This window comes from Lynx canadensis, chromosome A3, assembly GCF_007474595.2.
Source record: "Lynx canadensis isolate LIC74 chromosome A3, mLynCan4.pri.v2, whole genome shotgun sequence".
NCBI lineage: Eukaryota > Metazoa > Chordata > Mammalia > Carnivora > Felidae > Lynx > Lynx canadensis.
The window spans coordinates 128989278-129007809 of NC_044305.1; the positions used below are offsets into that span (position 1 = coordinate 128989278).

Consider the following 18532-nt stretch of genomic DNA (forward strand, 5'->3'; position numbering starts at 1 on the left):
GTGAGTGATGGAATCAAGGGGATTTTATAAATTATTAAATGGCCAGAAAATAAGATCTCGGCTTTCCTGCCTTTGGTTAGAGAATAGGCATCCCCTGTTGCAAAGCTTATTCATTTCTTTTATCATGTTCCAGCTTTCCCACTTGCTCTTGCGTCTTATTTTGTAATTACTTTCTTATCTTTGCAGCCTTCCTTTGAATCTTAAGTCTTTCTAGTTAGAGAAACAAGGAACATGTACTTCTGTAATTGAGACAAAACTAAGTGCGACTCCCACATTTTCTTCTTTTTCTTTATGCTCCGTTTCAGGGACGGCCAGCTGGCTGTCCAGTTGTTCACTAGCTGTGAGGACCCCAGAGAACGTCACCTGTTTTTGTAGGTCTCAAGTCACTCTCCATTTTGTCTTAAATAATCTTTGTGTGTGCACACGTCTGTATATATCTCTGAATGAAAACACGATTACTAGCTGTAGGTAGGAATGTATCTACAGACACAGATGGAATGCATGCATTATGTAAACGTGTAGTAAGTATATGTGTATATGCAAATGTGTATGTGTACACAGATGTCCGTGTGTAAATGTGTGTGTGTATATCTGTGTACTGCCAATAGCTAGTAATTGTCAACCAAAAAGGTCAAGTTGGGTGTTAACCATTTTCTAAACACAGTTCTTCGTGTTTCTAGAAACCTGAAAGTCTGTACTTTTCACCTACAAACCCATTATCCGTGTGGCAAGTCATGTCTGAAAGCCAAACTTAACAAGACTCTCTTCACCTGTTTAAAAGCAAGAAAGCAGAAAGCTTTGAAGGTACGCATATGGACAAAAGGAAATTAGGTTGCTCTATGATGTTTGTGCCCCTGGCATTAATTTCACTGAAATTCCACTCTGCCCCATTTATTCGATGACTAAGAGACTGAACTCTTAGGGAAGGAAAGAACATATAAACATGTAATTAACCAATAAGGTAATGTTTGAAGACTGTTAGGATATACTGATTATTCAGATAATTCATTATTTTGTGAATACCAATGGCATGCATTTCTGAAAAAAAAAATCATTACTCAAACAAAAGTGTTCACTATGAAACACGACACAAAGAGGAAGATAAATATCAAACATGTTTTTTTAAAGGTGGTAAAATCATGTCACATAATTGGTCTTACAGCTGCTTCTGCATTTCATGTTTTAATCTGGTGCAAATGTGTGTTATCTGCTAGTGAATCCATATTTAGTCTTTCTTTTAATAATATACAGTCATGACTGGGGTTTAAATTTTTAAATATTGAGGAACTTTATATATATATATATATATATATCTATTTAGCTCATGGATATACTTTAAACTTTAAAAAAATAAATGTACTATATGTAATTTGTACAGGATTGGTTTTTCATGAGTACACTTGGAGAGTAACCAGTTCAGACCTTGTTTTGTTTAAAGTTTGCCCATCCTCTCTCCTCCTCCCCAGCTTTTTGTTTTTGTTTTTGCTTTTTTTTTTTTTCATAACAAAATCTGTAGCAAAGCACTCCTCGGAGTACAAACGTTCATTCTTTTTTAGTAGTTTGCTTTTTCAGGGTCAGCCTCTGAAGGTGGAGAAGGAACAGAGGCACAAGGGTATGTTTCCTCTCTACCAGAGAGCAGGTGGAACCCACTTCCAGCTTGGCCACACTCAGCATCATAAAAAGTACAGTGAAGCTCCGTTCTCTTGAGGAGAACTCCAACCAAAAGTAAATTCCTGACCTCTATCAAAATGTTAGGAGGCTTCTGGCTTTAATTTTTAGAACTCTGATAAAATCCGGGGATCCTCTATTCACTCAAAATAAAAAAATCAACTATGCCCATGGCATCTTTCAAAGGAACACCCACCCATTTGGTTTCACTCACACTGTTAACAGTGCCCTCAAAATACACTTTTTCAGGAGAAAGTTATTAGATAATATCTTGAGAATATTCTCCATGGTGCACGATGCTTAGGATTATTTTGCCATTGGCTGTTATTAACATGGACCAGGGGTCCCCTCTGTAAGGAGTGTTCTCCTACTATGAATCTGTACGAGTCTTACCATCAACCCAGTCCTTGACAGACCAGTACAGGAACGAATGCTACTTTGGCGGCCAAACTCTTACTTTTACTGACAGTCGAGTCTCAGAAAGTATAAAGGTGCTGGGCCAGTCCCCTGTTCTTATAGTGACCATCTCGGTAAGAGAAAAATCAGATTATGTGCCATCAGAGGAAATAAAATGTTAGTATTAGGTGTGATCGACCGATGCATTTCTTTTGCTTAAGCCCCACCCTCTGAGTGACAGGTGGAGGACAAAATGTCAAGAAGTTCTGCTGGAACCAGTGTTCAGGATGGTGTTTAATACAGCAGAGAGCCAAGATACAGTGGGAGGACACAGTAAAGAATGTGGAGAAGGTAGACACAATAAAGAACTTCGGTTTATGATCTGCCATCTGCTATTTGAAAGAGGAGTAAGTTAGGGAATTAAGTGACTTTTAGTTCCCCGTACATGCAAAGGTAAGTTAGTTATTACAAAAGTTTTGCCGTTGTATGCGCTGAAAGAAAAGCATATGCATTTAAACATTTTTTAAAAAATAAATCACTCAATAGGCTTAAGAAAAATACTCTAGTTCATATTTCATTGATCTGACCTTTTGATTCAAGATCAGGGAATGAATCCAAGGTGGAAAACAAAAAAAAAAACAAAACAGAAATGAACCATTTCACCATGAAAAAAGGCATTTCCAGTCTCAGCTAACCTCGACTAGTTTTTATTGCATTATTTTTGAAATGCCAAGAAACTGGCTTTGGCCATATTTGCCGTCCAACTAAATCACAGCTGTCAAAATGCAATTGCTTGCCACAATTAGCTAAACACCATTATTTGACAAATCCCCTGGAAAGGGACGTAGATGCTGTAGGTGTCTAACACTGAATCAATTAACAGTCAGTCAGGCTGGGGCTGCAGCACAGGGAGAGAAGTTGGTACATCCTTGGCCAAGGAAGGGGTTTCCAACGGCCTTAAGTTTTTGGAAAACACACACATTTGCCCTGGTCCTACAAGTTCTTTCTGGTTTTCAGGAATGAATTGTGGGATTGGCTAAAGAGGAAGGGAAAAAGCCACCGATTCTAGAGTCCTTTCTTAAGGACATCAAGGGGAGAGGAAGAAAAAGAGAAATGCAAATGTGAAATGGTAATGGTATGCAACATAGGGAAAAGAAACCTCATTGAACCCGCTAGCAATTTCCACCCAAGCAGTGAACCCCTTAACTGACAAATTCAGTACAACATACACATTAACACCTTCACCATTACGAGGACTGCCGTTTCAAGCCAAAAATTAACTACAATATGCAAAAACAGAATTCTCATAAGATTTGAGAAAAATAGAGTGAAAAGGCAATGTTAGCTAAGCTCTTAGCTAAATCCATTCTTAATGGCCCCCAGTATTTAAACTATCATGGATTAAAGCCATGAAAATAAAAATTTCAATTTGAAATTTTATTAGCATGTTGCTAAAATGGTCAATAAAAACATCAACACGATAGGCTTTGTTGACATAGTTGGAAAACTGCTCTCTCACTTTTAAAACTTTATTTCCACTTCCCCACCGTCTAAGATTTCTAGGTTAGGAAAAGCCAAACTAAATATACTGGCTATGGTGTTGTAATAATGCTGGTTTCTTGAATGTTGCCATATCTTCCTCCTCTCTCTCTCCTCCAACCCTTTAAAAAATAGGACTCTTTCTGAAATGCAGCCCCATCAGGGAGCAAACGAGGGTTAAGAACAACAAGCGACCGTCTCCACACATTCGGGCGGGGCCCGCGCTCCTCACCAAATCAGCTGAGCCATTTTCCTCCCGGGACCTGGAAGGCTTCCCTTCTGCCAGCGAGGGAGACTCACAGGCAAATGGGGTGGGGGTGGCGGTCGCTTCCCTCGGTGGAAAGGACTGGAAGCAAACATTACAGCTTTGCCCGGAGCCTGGAATACAAATGTCAGGAGACTTGGGGCTGGAGAGCTGGAAAAGTCCCGGGCAGCCTCGGGATAACCCGGAGTCCCAAAGTGCTGTCTTGTGGAATTATTCACAAGTGCCTAAGGGACAGGCTCGATTTCTTGGAAATCCTGCAATCTGGGGACACGTTCATACGGGAGGTGAACTGTGCCCTGGAAAGATCATTTCTCACCTCCGACTGGTCTGTGTGTGCGCACTGGGGGCGGTGATGGTCCCTTTATAGGAGGTCGGGTGACAGTCACTGACTAGCGACCTGTGGGGAAAGCCACGTCCTTGCTTGCTCCCTTCAGCCCTTTCTCCTTTCCCCCGTTACAACCCGAGGGGAAAGCGCACGCTGGGTTTCCCAACACCATCACCACCACTGGGGGGGCTCAGCCAGGCGCGCACAGCTGCCCTTTCGTCCCGGGGCCAGTTCCTGAGACTTCCGGCCACTTGCGGAGGGGTGCGAGGGTGCAGCCTGGGCACCGGCCGCCGCAGGAGGGCGCTCGAGGGGGACGGGGGTCGCGGATCGCCGGCCAGGAAGCCCGGGTGCTGGGAAGGGAGCGGGGCGCGGGGAGACAGGAGGCGCAGGTGGCCCCCCACGAGGCTACTCCTTGTCGTCCACGAGGTCGGCGAGCTCCTGGAGCACTCGCAGGCGGCCGCTGGCGTCGATGCGGCGCTTCTCGCGGATGAGGTCTTCCAGGCTGTGAAACCTGGCCGTGTGCACCTTGTTCTCGCCCAGGTGCACCTTGAGATAGTACTGCTGCTGCGGGGGCTGCGTGCCGGCCGGCACCTCCCCTCCCGCCTTGAACTCCCGCTTACCAAAGCGGCACCAGGCGGCGAAGCTCTCCGAGTTCGTCCAGCAGATCTCCTCGCTCTTGAGGCCCAGGTGGCCGCAGGCGTTCTGCACCACCAGCTCGGCCACCAGCGGGCGGTAGCGGTACCAGCTATTCACCACCCGGCCCACGTTGGCCGCGCCCGCCTCGTACAGGCTGTCCTGGCGGATCTCGCCTTGGTGCAGGTGGATGATCTGCCCGCCACCCACATAGACGGCCCAGTGCGGGGCGGGGGCGGGCGGCTCGGGCGCAGGCTGCAGCCACAGCAGCTCCAGCAGGTCGCCCGGCTCGCAGAGCGCGGGCAGCGCGGTGACAGCGTAGACGCTCAGGTCGGCGCCCTGAGGGCCGCCGCTCACTTTGGAAAAGATGCATTCCTGCCCCCGGAAGGCGGAGAACTGAGTTTCGTTGAGGACCAGCTGGTGCAGCAGGTGGTGGCGGTGGCGGCTGGGGCTCTCTGGGCACGGGGTGCAGCCCGGGGGGGCCTTCACGCCGAACTTGTCGGGCTGGCCGCGTTCGTCCAGGTCCTCCTCCTCATCCGAGAAGAAGTAGGCGACCCCAACTCGTAGCTCGTCCTTCTCGATCCCCGACGGGTCCCCTGTGGGCAACTCGCTGTAGTTGAGGTGGGTGATGCGGTCCAGTTGGTTGCCCATCAATGACGCGGCGAGGCGAGGGCCAGGAGCCGGGATCTGCGGGAGCACAGACGAGAGGCAGAGACACGATCAGAGTCCAGCTGCCCCTCCCCGGGACGTGCAGTGCCCCTGGGACCTGCCCGTCCGCCCGCCCACGCGCCGGCACTGGAGTCACCCGCTCCTCCCCAGCGTCAGGACAGGTGCAGAAGCCACCCGTCCTTCGGGAAAGAGCAGACGCCACCACACAGCCTCGGACCCCATCCGGGAACGCGGTACAACTCCCACAAGAGAAAAGGCAGGCAGCGGGAAGGCGCGAGGGCTCCCAGTGGGGGCGACAGAGCGGGTTGTTAGCAGCGAGAAGACCGACACCCGGGAGAGGACCGAGGGGTAGCTTGGAAGGAAGAAGGGGCGCCTCGGGCCTCAGAGCTTGGAGCAAGCTGCGCTCACATTTCTGTCCCCACCCTCGCCAGCCCCCCTCTCAGTTTTGCGCTAGGTCGTACTCCTCCCCTGACAGCGCCTCGGATAATGACACTCGGGCACGTTCGCAGGCACTCACGACACCGGCAAAATCTTGTTCACCTGGGAGTCCAGGCACAGACAGGCGAGTATATCGGTGTGATAATGTCACATATACACCATGACGAACCTTCGCGACGGCACACTCAGACTCCCACATTCGCACACAATCCTAACCCCACGCTTGCACGCTCGCCAGGGCACGCACACCCACGCACCCGGGCACACCTGCCCACACAAGCAGGTGCGCTCCGCCCCTTACTTCTCTTGCCTTCTCCCCAGCAGGGCCAGTCGGGCTGCGCCAGGGCGAGGCCCTTCTGTCTAAAATAACCTAACAAAGAGGAAAGGGAAGGATGGGGGAAGCCAGTGCGGTGTCTGGGTGCGGGTGCGGGTGCGGGCGTGGGTTGAGTAGGGAGGTCCACTTTCAGCCAAAAGACCCCTTTTCCCTCCTACCCGGCACAGGGTCCAAACAGTCGGACGAAGAAAAACCGTTTCCAAGGCAAAGAAAGCCGCCTCTCCGTACCCGTGATTTCCCTGCTCCCGAAACCCCAAACTCCTTTAAAGTCTCCTGGTCCCCATGGGTGCTGCGGAGGCGGCGGTGGCTGGTGGGTCCTGGGAGGCGCGTGGGGTTGCGGCTCCGCTCTGCCCCGCGCGGAACGGTGCGGTGCGGTACCCGGCGCGGTGCCCGTGCGCCTGCCGGTCCGCGCTGGCTGGCTGGGGTGCCCGGTCCACCTGGGTACTCCCGACTCCGTTCTGCTTTCCCACGGCGGAGCCGAAGACTCTAAGTAGCCGGAGCAGCTGGTTCCAGGGCCCGCCCCGGGACGCGCTCATTGGTTGGGGCGGCTGCCCGGGCCGCGTCAATCTCCGCGAGAGGGGGAGGGGAGCAGGGGCGGGTCTCCAGCGCGCGCTCCGCCCCGGCCCGCCCGGCCTCGGTGCACCGGAACGCGCACGGCCCCCGGGAGTGGAGGTGCGACAACCCGCGGGGAGCGCGCGAGGGGCGCGGCGCCGCTGCGTGGCGCCGCTGCGCGCCACCACCGTCGCCCCCCGGCTTTTCCTAGCTGGTCGTGACTGACGGCCTGAGCTCTGTGTCTGGGAGTACAGACTCCAGCGACGAAGCTGGGTCTGCGGGTGAGGAACCCCCGTGTACCCAGGCACTGAGGGCGGCCCGGGGCGGGGAGCGACGCTGTCGGAGCCGGGCACCTGGGCCCTGGTAGGGCCCCCCGGAGTCTCAGTGCCCGACGGCCGTAGGCTGATCTGCCCACAGACCCTTCCCTGCCGGCACGGATGCTTTGCAGATTGTGCCCACGGTGTCAGCTTCTTCTCGGATCCGTGTGAAACTGCTGACCCAGCACTGGCGCCCGGTTTAAAAGGAGCACCTTTGACAAATGCTACTGAAAAATCTGAACCTTGGCCAGCCCTTTCCCTAATTGGGCCTATGATTTGGGCTGCAATTTTCTGTGAAAGGAGAGCTTCACAAATGCCAACGGCCAAGCCCCAGAACTGCCATCGTTTAGGGATTTTTGTTTGGTTTCGTGGCAGAAGGGTGTCCAGCAGTAATTAATGATTGCATTTCTGGATGGAATGTCAATGAATGAACGAGTTCTGGATATTGGGTGTGGAAAGACGACTTTCATACATAGGACATTCTAGAGCGACAGTTTAAAAAGCTTATAACACTTAGACATCTGGTTCTACTCTCAAGACTGGGCTCTGAAAGCTTTTCTGTGAAGCCTACTCTTTCCCCAGGGAGACTAGGGTGCTTCCTTTTTGTGCGCCCTTTGCAGTTGGCATAGACTCTTAGAGCTCTAACCTCCCCCCCTTTTTTTAATGGCAAAGCCGTGTTCAATTTCTTGCTCTTTACAAAGTGAACGATTGGACAGGAGGATTGGCCTGCGCTCTACACAGTTTTGTATTCCGGACGTCTTTCACAATGCCGGCTGTACAACGGGCTCCATCGTCAATAATAAAAATGGAAATAGCCAACATGTACTGGCTACTTATAAGTGGATAGACACTATGCTAAGAGGTTTAAGTAGGTGAGATTTAATGTTCATGTCTCTGGAGAGAATTCTCTGGTACAAGCACCACAACAGATGAGAAAACAGAGGCCCAAATAGCATTGACAGCGATCTCTCCAGGGTCTGTGGAACTCCCAAGTTGATCTTTAACCTGTCTGTACTGTTCCTTGGGTTAAAAAAATATATATATCTTGTTTTATAAGACAAACCTGGTGTCCCAGAGAAGTTACCTGAGCACTGACACACATTATAAAACCCTTATTTTTTTATTTTTTGGTAGACAATTTTAAGCACTGTCCAACTGCTTTCTGAAGGTCTCTTCAAATACAGTGATTTATCAAAATTAGATGTTTGATACGTACAGCTGGAAAAATGGTTTTAAAATGACCATCTGCATACATTTGATGTAGGTAAATCTCTTTCAGAAATTTGGCCATGTGCAAGTTATAAGAATACAAGTTGCCATCCTTGGAACTGACCACAGATTGTGATGACCTTTTTTATACTCTCTATAAATAATAGACAACTGGTTTTGGCCCTGAAGTCAAGGGAATTGAACAAGTGGCCTCCGAAATTGAGAAGTGAGTCATTGGTCCGGTTATGAACTAGACTTATGATCTCTGGGAGGGAATATCTGAAGAGTTCGTTACCAGTGTCTGAGAGGGAGGTGAGGGAGTCATTGAAAGTAGCACAGCACTTGGTGTTGAATAACCTCTCTCTCTCTCTCTCTCTCTCTCTCTCTCTCTCTCTCTCTCTCTCTCTCTCTCTTTTAACCTCCTGTCCATCCCAAGATCAAATCTTGTGCACATTTACAAGGTATTTGCTGGGATGCCGTGTTCTGTCTTAGCTGTCCTATCACATAACTGTTCCAGACTACAGCATAAGCAGGTGGTTCCTCTTTGCTTAGTATCCCAACATTCTAAAGGATAATGAACAAAAAATATTGTCAGGGCTTCAAAATATAGTGCCAAAAGTTTAAAACATCAACATGCAACTTTTTGAATCTCCTTTCCATCCCCTTCTGTAGGGGTAAAAAAAACAAAAACAAACACACACACAAAAACAAACAAACAAAAACAAAAACAAAAAAACCTTACAGCTTTAGTAATCAAAGGGAGAAGAAATACCCTGAGAGCCCACCTTGAAATATAAGGCAGAGAACACACTGACTCTGAGATATGGAAAAGGATGAGTCAACGTAAAACAAGGAACATGCATCTATTCTTTGTAGCCTTTTGGCAACAACAAAGATAATAAACCAAGAAATAGGCCAGTCAACTCAATGGAGTTCACTATCAAAAAACCTTAGCTTTTATTTGCATCACAAAATATTGTTTGCTAATTGTTTTGTCTATTATTCTTCACCCCATCCTGCCTTTTTGCAGGCAGGAAATGTAGTTTTCCAAAAGAAAAATAGAGTCATCAAAAGCACAAACTCTGGAAGCCAATTAGTTTGAGTTTTCCTTCAACATTTTCCATCTGGGTAACTTTGAGCTGCTGGGTGTTGGTCCCTTCAACTGTAAAATGTGGTCAAATGGTATGTAGCTCATTAAGTTGTGTGCGATCATGCATACACACAGTTCATGGCACATGGTGACCTTTCAATAAATGCTACCTATAACTATTCTCATTGGCAGATGAGGGGAGAGGGTTCCATGTCCTACTTGTTATGACAACTGTCCAGTTCTGTCTGTCCTTTGACCCAGGGAGAAGCTAACCTAAGATGGGGTGTCCAAGGCTGTCCCTGGTTGGGGTGTGGGACTGCTTCTTTCTTGAGGTTGTAAGAGCCTTGTCTATCCCGAAACTAGTTCAACATCTAAAGCTCTGTATTGATTTCTGTGTGCAAGCCCTGGAGTGGATCACATCCTGTGTCCTGCAGTATTTTGAATTGTTTGTAAATGAACATTTTCTTGTGTGAAGAATATGTACAGCAGAGTGTATATGTATATATATATATATATATATATATATATATATATATAAAACCTTTAATTGTATGTCCTACCTTAACATTTAGCCTTTCATGAACTCTCTCCCTGTCCTTGACCACCTTAGGCACCCAACATACTCACCCTGACCTTGGCTAAAGAACACTTTGCACCTGTCTGGGACAGAGCACAGCTTCACCAATCCCATTTCCTTTCCTCTGGGCACACAGCTAAATTGCATGCCTATGCTGTTTGATGGGTACCATCTGACTGAGTCTGACCAGTGGAATATGGGTGGAATTTTAGTAAGCCACATCCAGGCTTGGCCCCTGAAAGTAAAACCATTAACATGATCTCCCATACACCTGTGTTATGCCATTGGGTTGTATGTAGAGGATCCATGGGAGAATCTGAGGCTTTAAACAATGGCAGAGCCCCTGGATGGAAGGAGGCAGGGGTTCCTGAATGACTACGGACAGCAGGAGACTTCCCCTCTAAAACGATCTGTATCAAAGTGTGATGTGAGGGAGAAACCAATCTTACAGAGTTAAAGCCACCAAAATGTTTTCTATTTGTTACAGCAGGAAACTATCCTGATAGGTATACCCTTCTTTATTTTAGAAATATCTCTGAACAGCAAATCGTCTATCCCCCTTCCCTTTTCCCCCTAGTGTCTGTTCTCACTCTGAAGATCCACTTTCCATTGATGGAAATCCTAGTGTCTCAGCATGTTCACATCACCCAGGATTTAAGGAAATCAACAATGGATGCGTTAGTCCCCTCTGGGTACTATCCCATGTCTCCCACTTATTTTTTTTTTCTCTAGATTCACCTCCGTGTGTCTATCTTACCTGCCTTCTACTTTTTTTCTAGACCACACAAATGGCAGGGTCAACCCCTTGCAGCTAAGACTAAAGAGAATCCTGCTTCCCCTTAACCCCTCTGCATGTGCTCATGCTCTAACTTCCCGTTTCTTCCGAGGTGCCCTCTTCTAAGTTGTGATTCCACACTGTCACATTTTCCCAGTTCCTTCCTATGTTTTTAGTGGCTTCTTATCATTTTGCCTTTGAAGACTCATAGATGTCCTCTGGGAAAAACTTTTAGCACTTGTGGGTTGAACATGCTCCTGGATGTGGATGATACCTCAGCCCAGTATTAGTCGTTTCTTGGTGTTCTTCTCAGATTTTTAGGAGAGTCCATGCCTTTTGCACGGGGTCACTTCCATATGACAGTGATGGTAGAGCTCTGGGTAGGTGTGGGTCACTATTACACATATGCTCCTTGGCTTTTCCTTTTGTTTTGAAGGTCCTTCCCTGCATCCGCATGTACCATCTATGAAAATTTATAACCCATTCGAGCATCAGTCCCCACCCCCGACATGCGTCTGTCCTCTCGCCTACATCTTGAGATGTGACAGATGTGTCAAAACACTCTTCAAACTGAACTAGTATCATTGGTTGATTTTCTTTTCTTTCTTCCTTAATGGACTAAGAATTCTTTGAGGAAAAGCCACAAATCTAGTTCAAATTTATAATCCCTTTGCTGAGCCTGGGGTCTGGTGCATTGCACACAATCATTATAGACACCTTGCCTGACTCAATGCGTGCCTGAGCAATGATCACCATTTTATTTACTGAGCTGGCAGTGTTTGGTTTTGTTTCTGCTTTCGCCCATCGGAGTGCCCCAGAAACTAGCCCAGGCTCAGAATTAGACGGCGTGTGAGAAGGTTTGCTATGTGAGAAGCAGTACTGGGTTTCCAAATGGTCCTCTGGCATCATCAGGAGCCTGGTAGAACTACAGACTTGCAGGCAGGCCCTACCCCAGATTTCGGGAAACCTAATGTTGGAATGCGCTCTGGGAATCTGCATTTTAAACAGTCTCCCCAAACATTCTAGAGGCAGCAGAGCAATCACCGGTTAAGCACTTCTCACATGTAAGAAATTATTCTTATTCTTTGGGGTACAGTGAAGCCCTAGAAGAGTAGGCTCTGGATAAATACTTGGAATTATGTTCTGTAGACGTTCTGTGGTCCATCGCTAACAGAAGCAAGGCTCATTTTAGACTTGGGTATACTAAACTGGTAAATGTATCCATTTGCATTCAAAGGTGTGTGAAGTCAAGTGGTTTTTAAAAAGTCTTATAGCTGTGTGGCAGAGCTGAGGATTACTCTCTCTCTTCAGTTGTTTAAACTCCCACGCCCCAGTCCACTTGTCTAACAGGCTGTGGTTAGAGCAGGAACTTGAGTCAACAAGGAAACCCTGTTCCCCGATGGTTAATTCCTCCTTTGGCGATTGATTGATGATGGACATTCTTGGGTTGTCTCTGCAAAGCACAGTTTCTCTGCCTTTTGTATTGCTTGATTTCCTTGTGGTATACTTCTTTTTCCGGCCCCATTTCTGGCAAAGATCAGTCCACACCCCTGTGCACTGAATGCCATCTCCTTAGGTCTCTTCAAGAACCTCCCACCTCTTTGCTTCACCTTCATTTATAATCCTACCGCTTCTCCTAGCTCCTTTCCCAGTTGCATGTAAACACTTTTATTCTCTCCTATCTTAAGGCCGTCCCCTGACTATGCATCTCCTTTGTGATACACTCCTGTCTGAGAAGAGTTGTCAATACACATTGTATCCCAACCTACCACAGGGATCTCCTGTGCCATCCCTCTGCCAAACAGCTCCTACCAGGGGGACCAGTGATCCACTGGTATTGAATCTGATGAGTGCTTTTGGGCTCTTATCTTACTTGTCTTCTCGAAGCATGTGGCACAGCAGACTATTTCCTCCTTATTGAGATAAGATTTTTCTTCACCTTCCATTGTATCTCACTCTCCGGATTTCCTTTCAACTTCTCTGGCTGTTGTTCTTATGATGTTTTGTGGGCTCATTTCCTTCAACTTGTCCTTTCAGTATGGGTTTTCTTCAGGATTCTGTTCTTAGAGTTCTTAGGTTTTCTTCTCAATGTGTTCTCTCTCGTTGCATCATCTTGTCTGTTTCTTTGACTTGCGTCACATTTCTGTGTGATGATTCCCTAATGGAAATCTCCAGGCCCCATCTCTTTCCTGAACTACAGATCCAAATATCCAACAGCCTAGAAGCCATGTCCGGGGGCTGTTCCACAGACACCCAAAGGGCACTATGTCCCAGGCTGAGCACTTCTGGAACGCGGTGCTTCCCTTTTGGTATGTCCTCTTGTGGACAGGCACCATTGCCCTCTTTGCGAGCCGGTTCCTGGGCACCATCATGTTCCCCATCACCTTCAAGCCCCTACATGGCCATACTCTATTCCTGGTGTTTCTCCCTCCTGCATATCTTTCTCCTCTTCCTGCATCAATCCATTCCTGTGCTGCCATCTTGGGCCCAAGTCAGCAGGAACTCCCGTCGAAATTGGTGCTGCAACCTCATTGCTTCCCCAGTGTGGTTCCCTCAGCCATCTCCCATGCTGCAACCAGAGTGATTTGTACAACATGCATATCTTTACACCCTTTCCTTGCCCTGCTCTCCATACGGTCCTCAGTAATTCTCCCACGGATGCTGGGAAAACATCCGAAGCCCAGGCACGGCTCCATGATCCAGCCCTTCACTGGATCTTCTCATCTTTTGCTACTCGCCCTCTGGCTTCTTGCTTCAGCCGTACTGGTTAAGGAGATTTGTTTTTACCTGTTTCTCTGCTTTGCTGCTCTTTTTCGTGTTACTGCTTCTGTTCCGCCTGCTAAGATTCTTTCCTCCAATCTTCCCCTGGCAAGAAAGTCTGTTCTTCAGGTCTCAGTTTAAATTCACTTCCTCCTGGCAGCCTTCCCAGAGTTACCAAATCTGCCGTAGGTGCCCTTCACAGCATTGCTACTGCACCCTGTTCTTTCCCTACGGTCTGACATAGGCTCGTTCTTTGTCTATGTGCACTACAAGGCTGTAAGCTCGTTAGGAGTTGGGACCGTATCTGTGATGTCTCCCTGGCACCCACCCCAGCCAGGATCTTCAACACTGAACTCTTTCCATGCTACCAGGTGGAAGTTTAATGCATATTTCTTGAACAGAACTGCACTAATAGTGATAGCAATTGCGAATCAGAGGAATTCTCTGTGTTTCTTTCCCTCTCTCCTTGCATCTTCCCTGCCTTCCCCTCCCGCTTAAATTCCTCATACAACCTGTTCTATAGGGTAGGGCATCTATGGTAAGCTTGTAATCGATACATTGATAATTGATAGAGACACTTTAGAATTTAGTAAAAGGGGAAAAGTGCTTATTTTCAAACCATAATGAGTAGAGTAGCCGCTTAGATTTACATTTCACTTGTTCTAGGCGTTGCCTTCTGGTGTCATGGTGCTTTGTTATAACTACCAAGGCTGATTGATTTTCTTTTCCTTGTCCAGTAATTGTGTGTGTGTGTGTGTGCGTGTGTGTGTGTGTGTGTGTGTGTATCTATATCTATCTATATCTATATCTATAATGACGTATTTATTTTCCAGTTGTCCTAAGTTTGGATCTAACCACAGGTATTGCACATAGTTAATAAAGTGTGGTTTCTATTTAAAAACACATACTTAACATAGCACTCCTCCTAACGCACACTCGGCCTATTTCTAATTTTTTTTTCAACGTTTTTATTTTTATTTTTGGGACAGAGAGAGACAGAGCATGAACGGGGGAGGGGCAGAGAGAGAGGGAGACACAGAATCGGAAACAGGCTCCAGGCTCCGAGCCATCAGCCCGGAGCCCGACGCGGGGCTCGAACTCACGGACCGCGAGATCGTGACCTGGCTGAAGTCGGACGCTTAACCGACTGCGCCACCCAGGCGCCCCGACACTCGGCCTATTTCTAAATCACTGAGGGCAAGGAAGGTAGCGTGTGTGTATTTCCCAGGCTCCCATTCCGTCATCTCTCTGGCTTTAGCACTGTCCTGATTTCTCTCCATGTCATTGCCTCTGATCTTAGTACCTGAGCTTGTTCCTCCTACACAGCAGAGTAGCCTCTGTGTGTGGGTTCTGTCTTAGAGTGCCTGGATTCAGATCCTGGCTCCACTCTTATTAACTGTGTGGCTTTGGGTCAGATGTTTAATGCCCATATGCCTCAGTTTACTCATGTTTAAAATACGAATAATAGTATTTTTCCTGAAGGAGTTTTGGGGAATATTAAGTGAGATAATGTATTAACAATATGCAGCATAGTGTCTGGCCCAGAATGAGGTCTTAGTAAGTATTAGGTATGATTAAAGAATTTGGCCCTGCTGAGTCCAAAGTACTTTATTTCTCTGTATTCTGCCTTCATAATGTTCTGTATAATGCTATTATGATGATGATTGTCATATCGGAGTCATAATTTTAAATCTGAGTATTAGACCCAGAACATAGCTCAGATACTATCCACAGTATTAACTTGACATTTGATTTCAAAGCATGTATTGAACTTGTGCTCAGAACAGATATAGGGCTTGGGCCCGGAGAGCCAAGGTAAAGAGAGCACATGTCCTGTTCCCAGTGGTGCTCATGTTGGACACGGAGAGCTGACCAGGATATGAGCGAAGGCAAATGAAAGGAGCAATAAAATGTTTTAGAAACGTTTAAAAGTTAGCACAGAAGAGGCAATTAGTAACTGAGGGAGGGGTCAGGAGGAGGCTGTCGTACAGAGGGATTGTGCAGAATGGAGAAGATTTTTCTGAGAAGATAAGAGTGATGTCTTTCCATTAAGAGGGGCGGCATATGTAATTCCTCAAGAGTCATGACAAATCTGATGTTTTCAGAAAACCTCAAAGTGGTTTGGTGTTAGTAGAATGTGCAATAGGCTTGGAGGGGACCTTATGTGAAACCACTTTAGAAATGGGTGTTAGGAAGACCATGCTGGCCCATAGTGTCCCATTTATACTGAAGGGGGAAAGGGGCAGAGGTGAGATCACTGACCAGGCTGTGGCTGGAGATCAGGTGTCTTATAAACCCTCAGGCCACTATAACAAATACCATGCATTGGCTGGCTTCAACGAAAGAAATTTGTATCTCACGGTTCTGGAGGCTCAAAGTCCAAGATCAAGGTGCTAGCACGGTCAGGGTGAAAACCTCTCCCGGCCTTGCACACAGCTGCCTCTTTTCTGTGTGGCCACATGGGGGGAGGAGCAAGAACAGAGAGACAGACAGACAGGAAACGCTCTTCTGTCTCTTCTTATTAAGGGCGCTAATGCTATCTTGAGGGCTCTACCACCCCCAGATTAGGACTTCAACATTAATTTTTGGGTGACAAAGACATTCAGTCCATGGCAGTGGATAAACGAATGCTGAGGGCCTGGAATAAGGCAGAGGTAGTGGGGATATAGAAGAACACGCGGCTTTGAGCTATCCATAGGAAGTAGATCAATGGGGGTTGGCGACTACCTGGATAATTGGGATAATTGGATGAGGTGGGTGATTTATAGCTCTCTGGATTAGACATGTGAGTCATGCCTGGGGTGACCTGGGCAGACTGGCTCCATGCACCGCAAGTTGCTTTATGAAAAAGTATTTCTACTCTTTGTCCTACAGATCATAGCTCTGCAAAATATGAGCCACCCCCAGCTGTTTCTGAATTGCTGTCTTCCATTATTAATAATCATTCAGCAGGGCTTATTTTCGTACTGTTCTCCAAATACACAACACGACTTCTTGCCTTTAGAGCTTTGATCATGATGTTCCTTCCACATCGCGGGTGCCCTGAAGTCCCCACCTAGTCTATCCTGGAAGGTGACTCTATTCTTACCTCTGAAAACTCCTAGCCCCTCAGAATTGTGCTACTCTGTTGCATCTGATGCTCCACTACATTTCACGGTTTTTCTGTGGCAGATACAATGCTATGTTCTCATCACTAGTTCTCTTCCTGGGGACACAGGAAGATTACTTCCAGCTTCCCTATGGTTAGGGCCTCACCAGGGTGAAGGGGAGCTGATGCGATGTGTTCCCTCCGGCCTGAGGCAGAGAGCAGCATTGAGAACTCTCCAGGTTTCGCCTCTTCCGTCCGTGCATTCCCAAGGGGGAGCTCTCAAGGGTGGGGTTGGAAACAGAAGCAACCAGGGATGAGAGCTGCCAAAGAGACATAATTGACTTGCAGTTAGATTTTCTATGAGTGACTCAAACCAGCAACGACAGCTTTCTTGTGGCGAATTACCTAGATTTGGGGATTGACTTGTTAACCCAGCAGAGTGTGATCTGTCCTGACTAATATGACCACTAGTAGTATTTGGGGTCCCTGGTGGTGTAGGAACAAAACCAGGGATACTTTCTTTCTTTTTCTTCTTTCTTTTTTAATCTCACACTGTGTTTCTCTTGGTTCTTAATATATATTTTTTAATAGAATTGAAAAATTTTTATAACCTAATGATGGAAGAGTTTTCTCAGATAGAAGAGAAGATGAAAACCCAATGTCAATAGCTCCGTCTACTTTTGTTTTCCCCATTTTCCTTCCTTTCTCTCTCTCTCTCTTTCTTTCTTTCTCTTTCCTTCTTTCTCTTTCCTTCCTTCCTCCTTCCTTCCTTCCTTCCTTCCTTCCTTCCTTCGCTTCTTTTACTTCCTTTCAATTAATGCTTTGCCTTGTGTATCTAAGTCTGTTTCCTCAGGTCAGAAAATGAGCAGTGTTCATTGTCCAGGATTTGAGGATCTTTCTTCATCGTATTCTACTGAATTATCCTTTGCATTCATGGTTAATAAAGAGAGAAAATCTTGTCCTTCTGGTTATTAACATTCTTTGGTAGAAGTAAGCATGCACTTGTATTATTATTATTATTATTGAGGAGCACAGGAATGCTGACCTCAGCCAGAGTGTTGAATGTTACTCTGGCGCCAAAGGGACTGGGTCCTCCTGTTCCCACTTGTGGATAACACAATCTTCTACTGCATTTTCCCTTAATATCTCTGTTTAGATGTAATGCCGTCAATTTGAAATGTGTATATATTGCCTTCTGCCCTTGAGGACCTTCATCAAAATGAGTTGTTTTAACTAAAATGAGACACTAACAATTTCTTCCTGCCCTGCTATTTATTTTGTCACAAGAACCCTGTGCAACCATGAGACTTTGATTTTGCAAGTTCATTATCTTGAAAGTGACTTTCAAAATATCACAAATAATAATATATTATAGAAAAGCAAAAAAGAAATTCCATATGGATGAGAGTAGCTACTTATGAAATCCTCAGGTCATCTTCTCCCAGGTTGAAGAACTGGTGGAAATTCTCTCTCATCTAATTCGCATGGCTGGTTTTAAGAGAAAATTTGAGACACAGCACTTTCTGTTTTGTTTCTGTTTTCTCGTTTTTAAATGCAGCTGTGTGTTGAAACCATATTCTCTTTTTTCTATCTCAAAGAAAGTTTCATATGAGACAAAAGGTGTTAATGAAGCAAGGAGAACACAAAATGAGATTTTAACTCAAATAATCTTTATGCAACAAATAAAGTGTAATAATACCTACATAATGAAATGTGGGAGATACACAAAAGAATTAATAGAAATCAATTCAGATATTAATTTATATCAATAAGGCTATGAAAAATCTAGTAAACAAAAAATGTAGCATTTCCATATATATATATATATACACACTTATTAATATTTATGTATTTTTATATTTATGTTCTTATATGCCACTTATTTATAGACTTATTT

General features: G+C 46.2%; 1 protein-coding gene across 2 annotated transcripts; it reads right to left on the bottom strand.

The window, feature by feature from the left end:
• Positions 1-4541: 4541 nt before the first annotated feature.
• On the bottom strand, positions 4542-6713 carry LRATD1 (LRAT domain containing 1). Of its 2 annotated transcripts, none has more exons than XM_030311620.1 (2): positions 6496-6713; positions 4542-5513 (listed from the first exon to the last, which is right to left on the bottom strand). In XM_030311620.1, exon 2 carries the CDS (start codon positions 5475-5477, stop codon positions 4599-4601), a length of 879 nt encoding a protein of 292 aa, XP_030167480.1. In that variant the 5' UTR covers positions 5478-5513; positions 6496-6713; the 3' UTR covers positions 4542-4598. The 2 variants fall into 2 exon arrangements, with proteins under 2 accessions (XP_030167480.1, XP_030167481.1); XM_030311621.1 differs by having other exon boundaries at positions 6426-6713.
• Between the last annotated feature and the right edge of the window lie 11819 nt (positions 6714-18532).

Excerpts from the sequence above, each read along its gene's own strand:
- LRATD1 (XM_030311620.1), bottom strand. The coding sequence starts at position 5,477 with ATGGGCAACCAACTGGACCGCATCACCCACCTCAACTACAGCGAGTTG.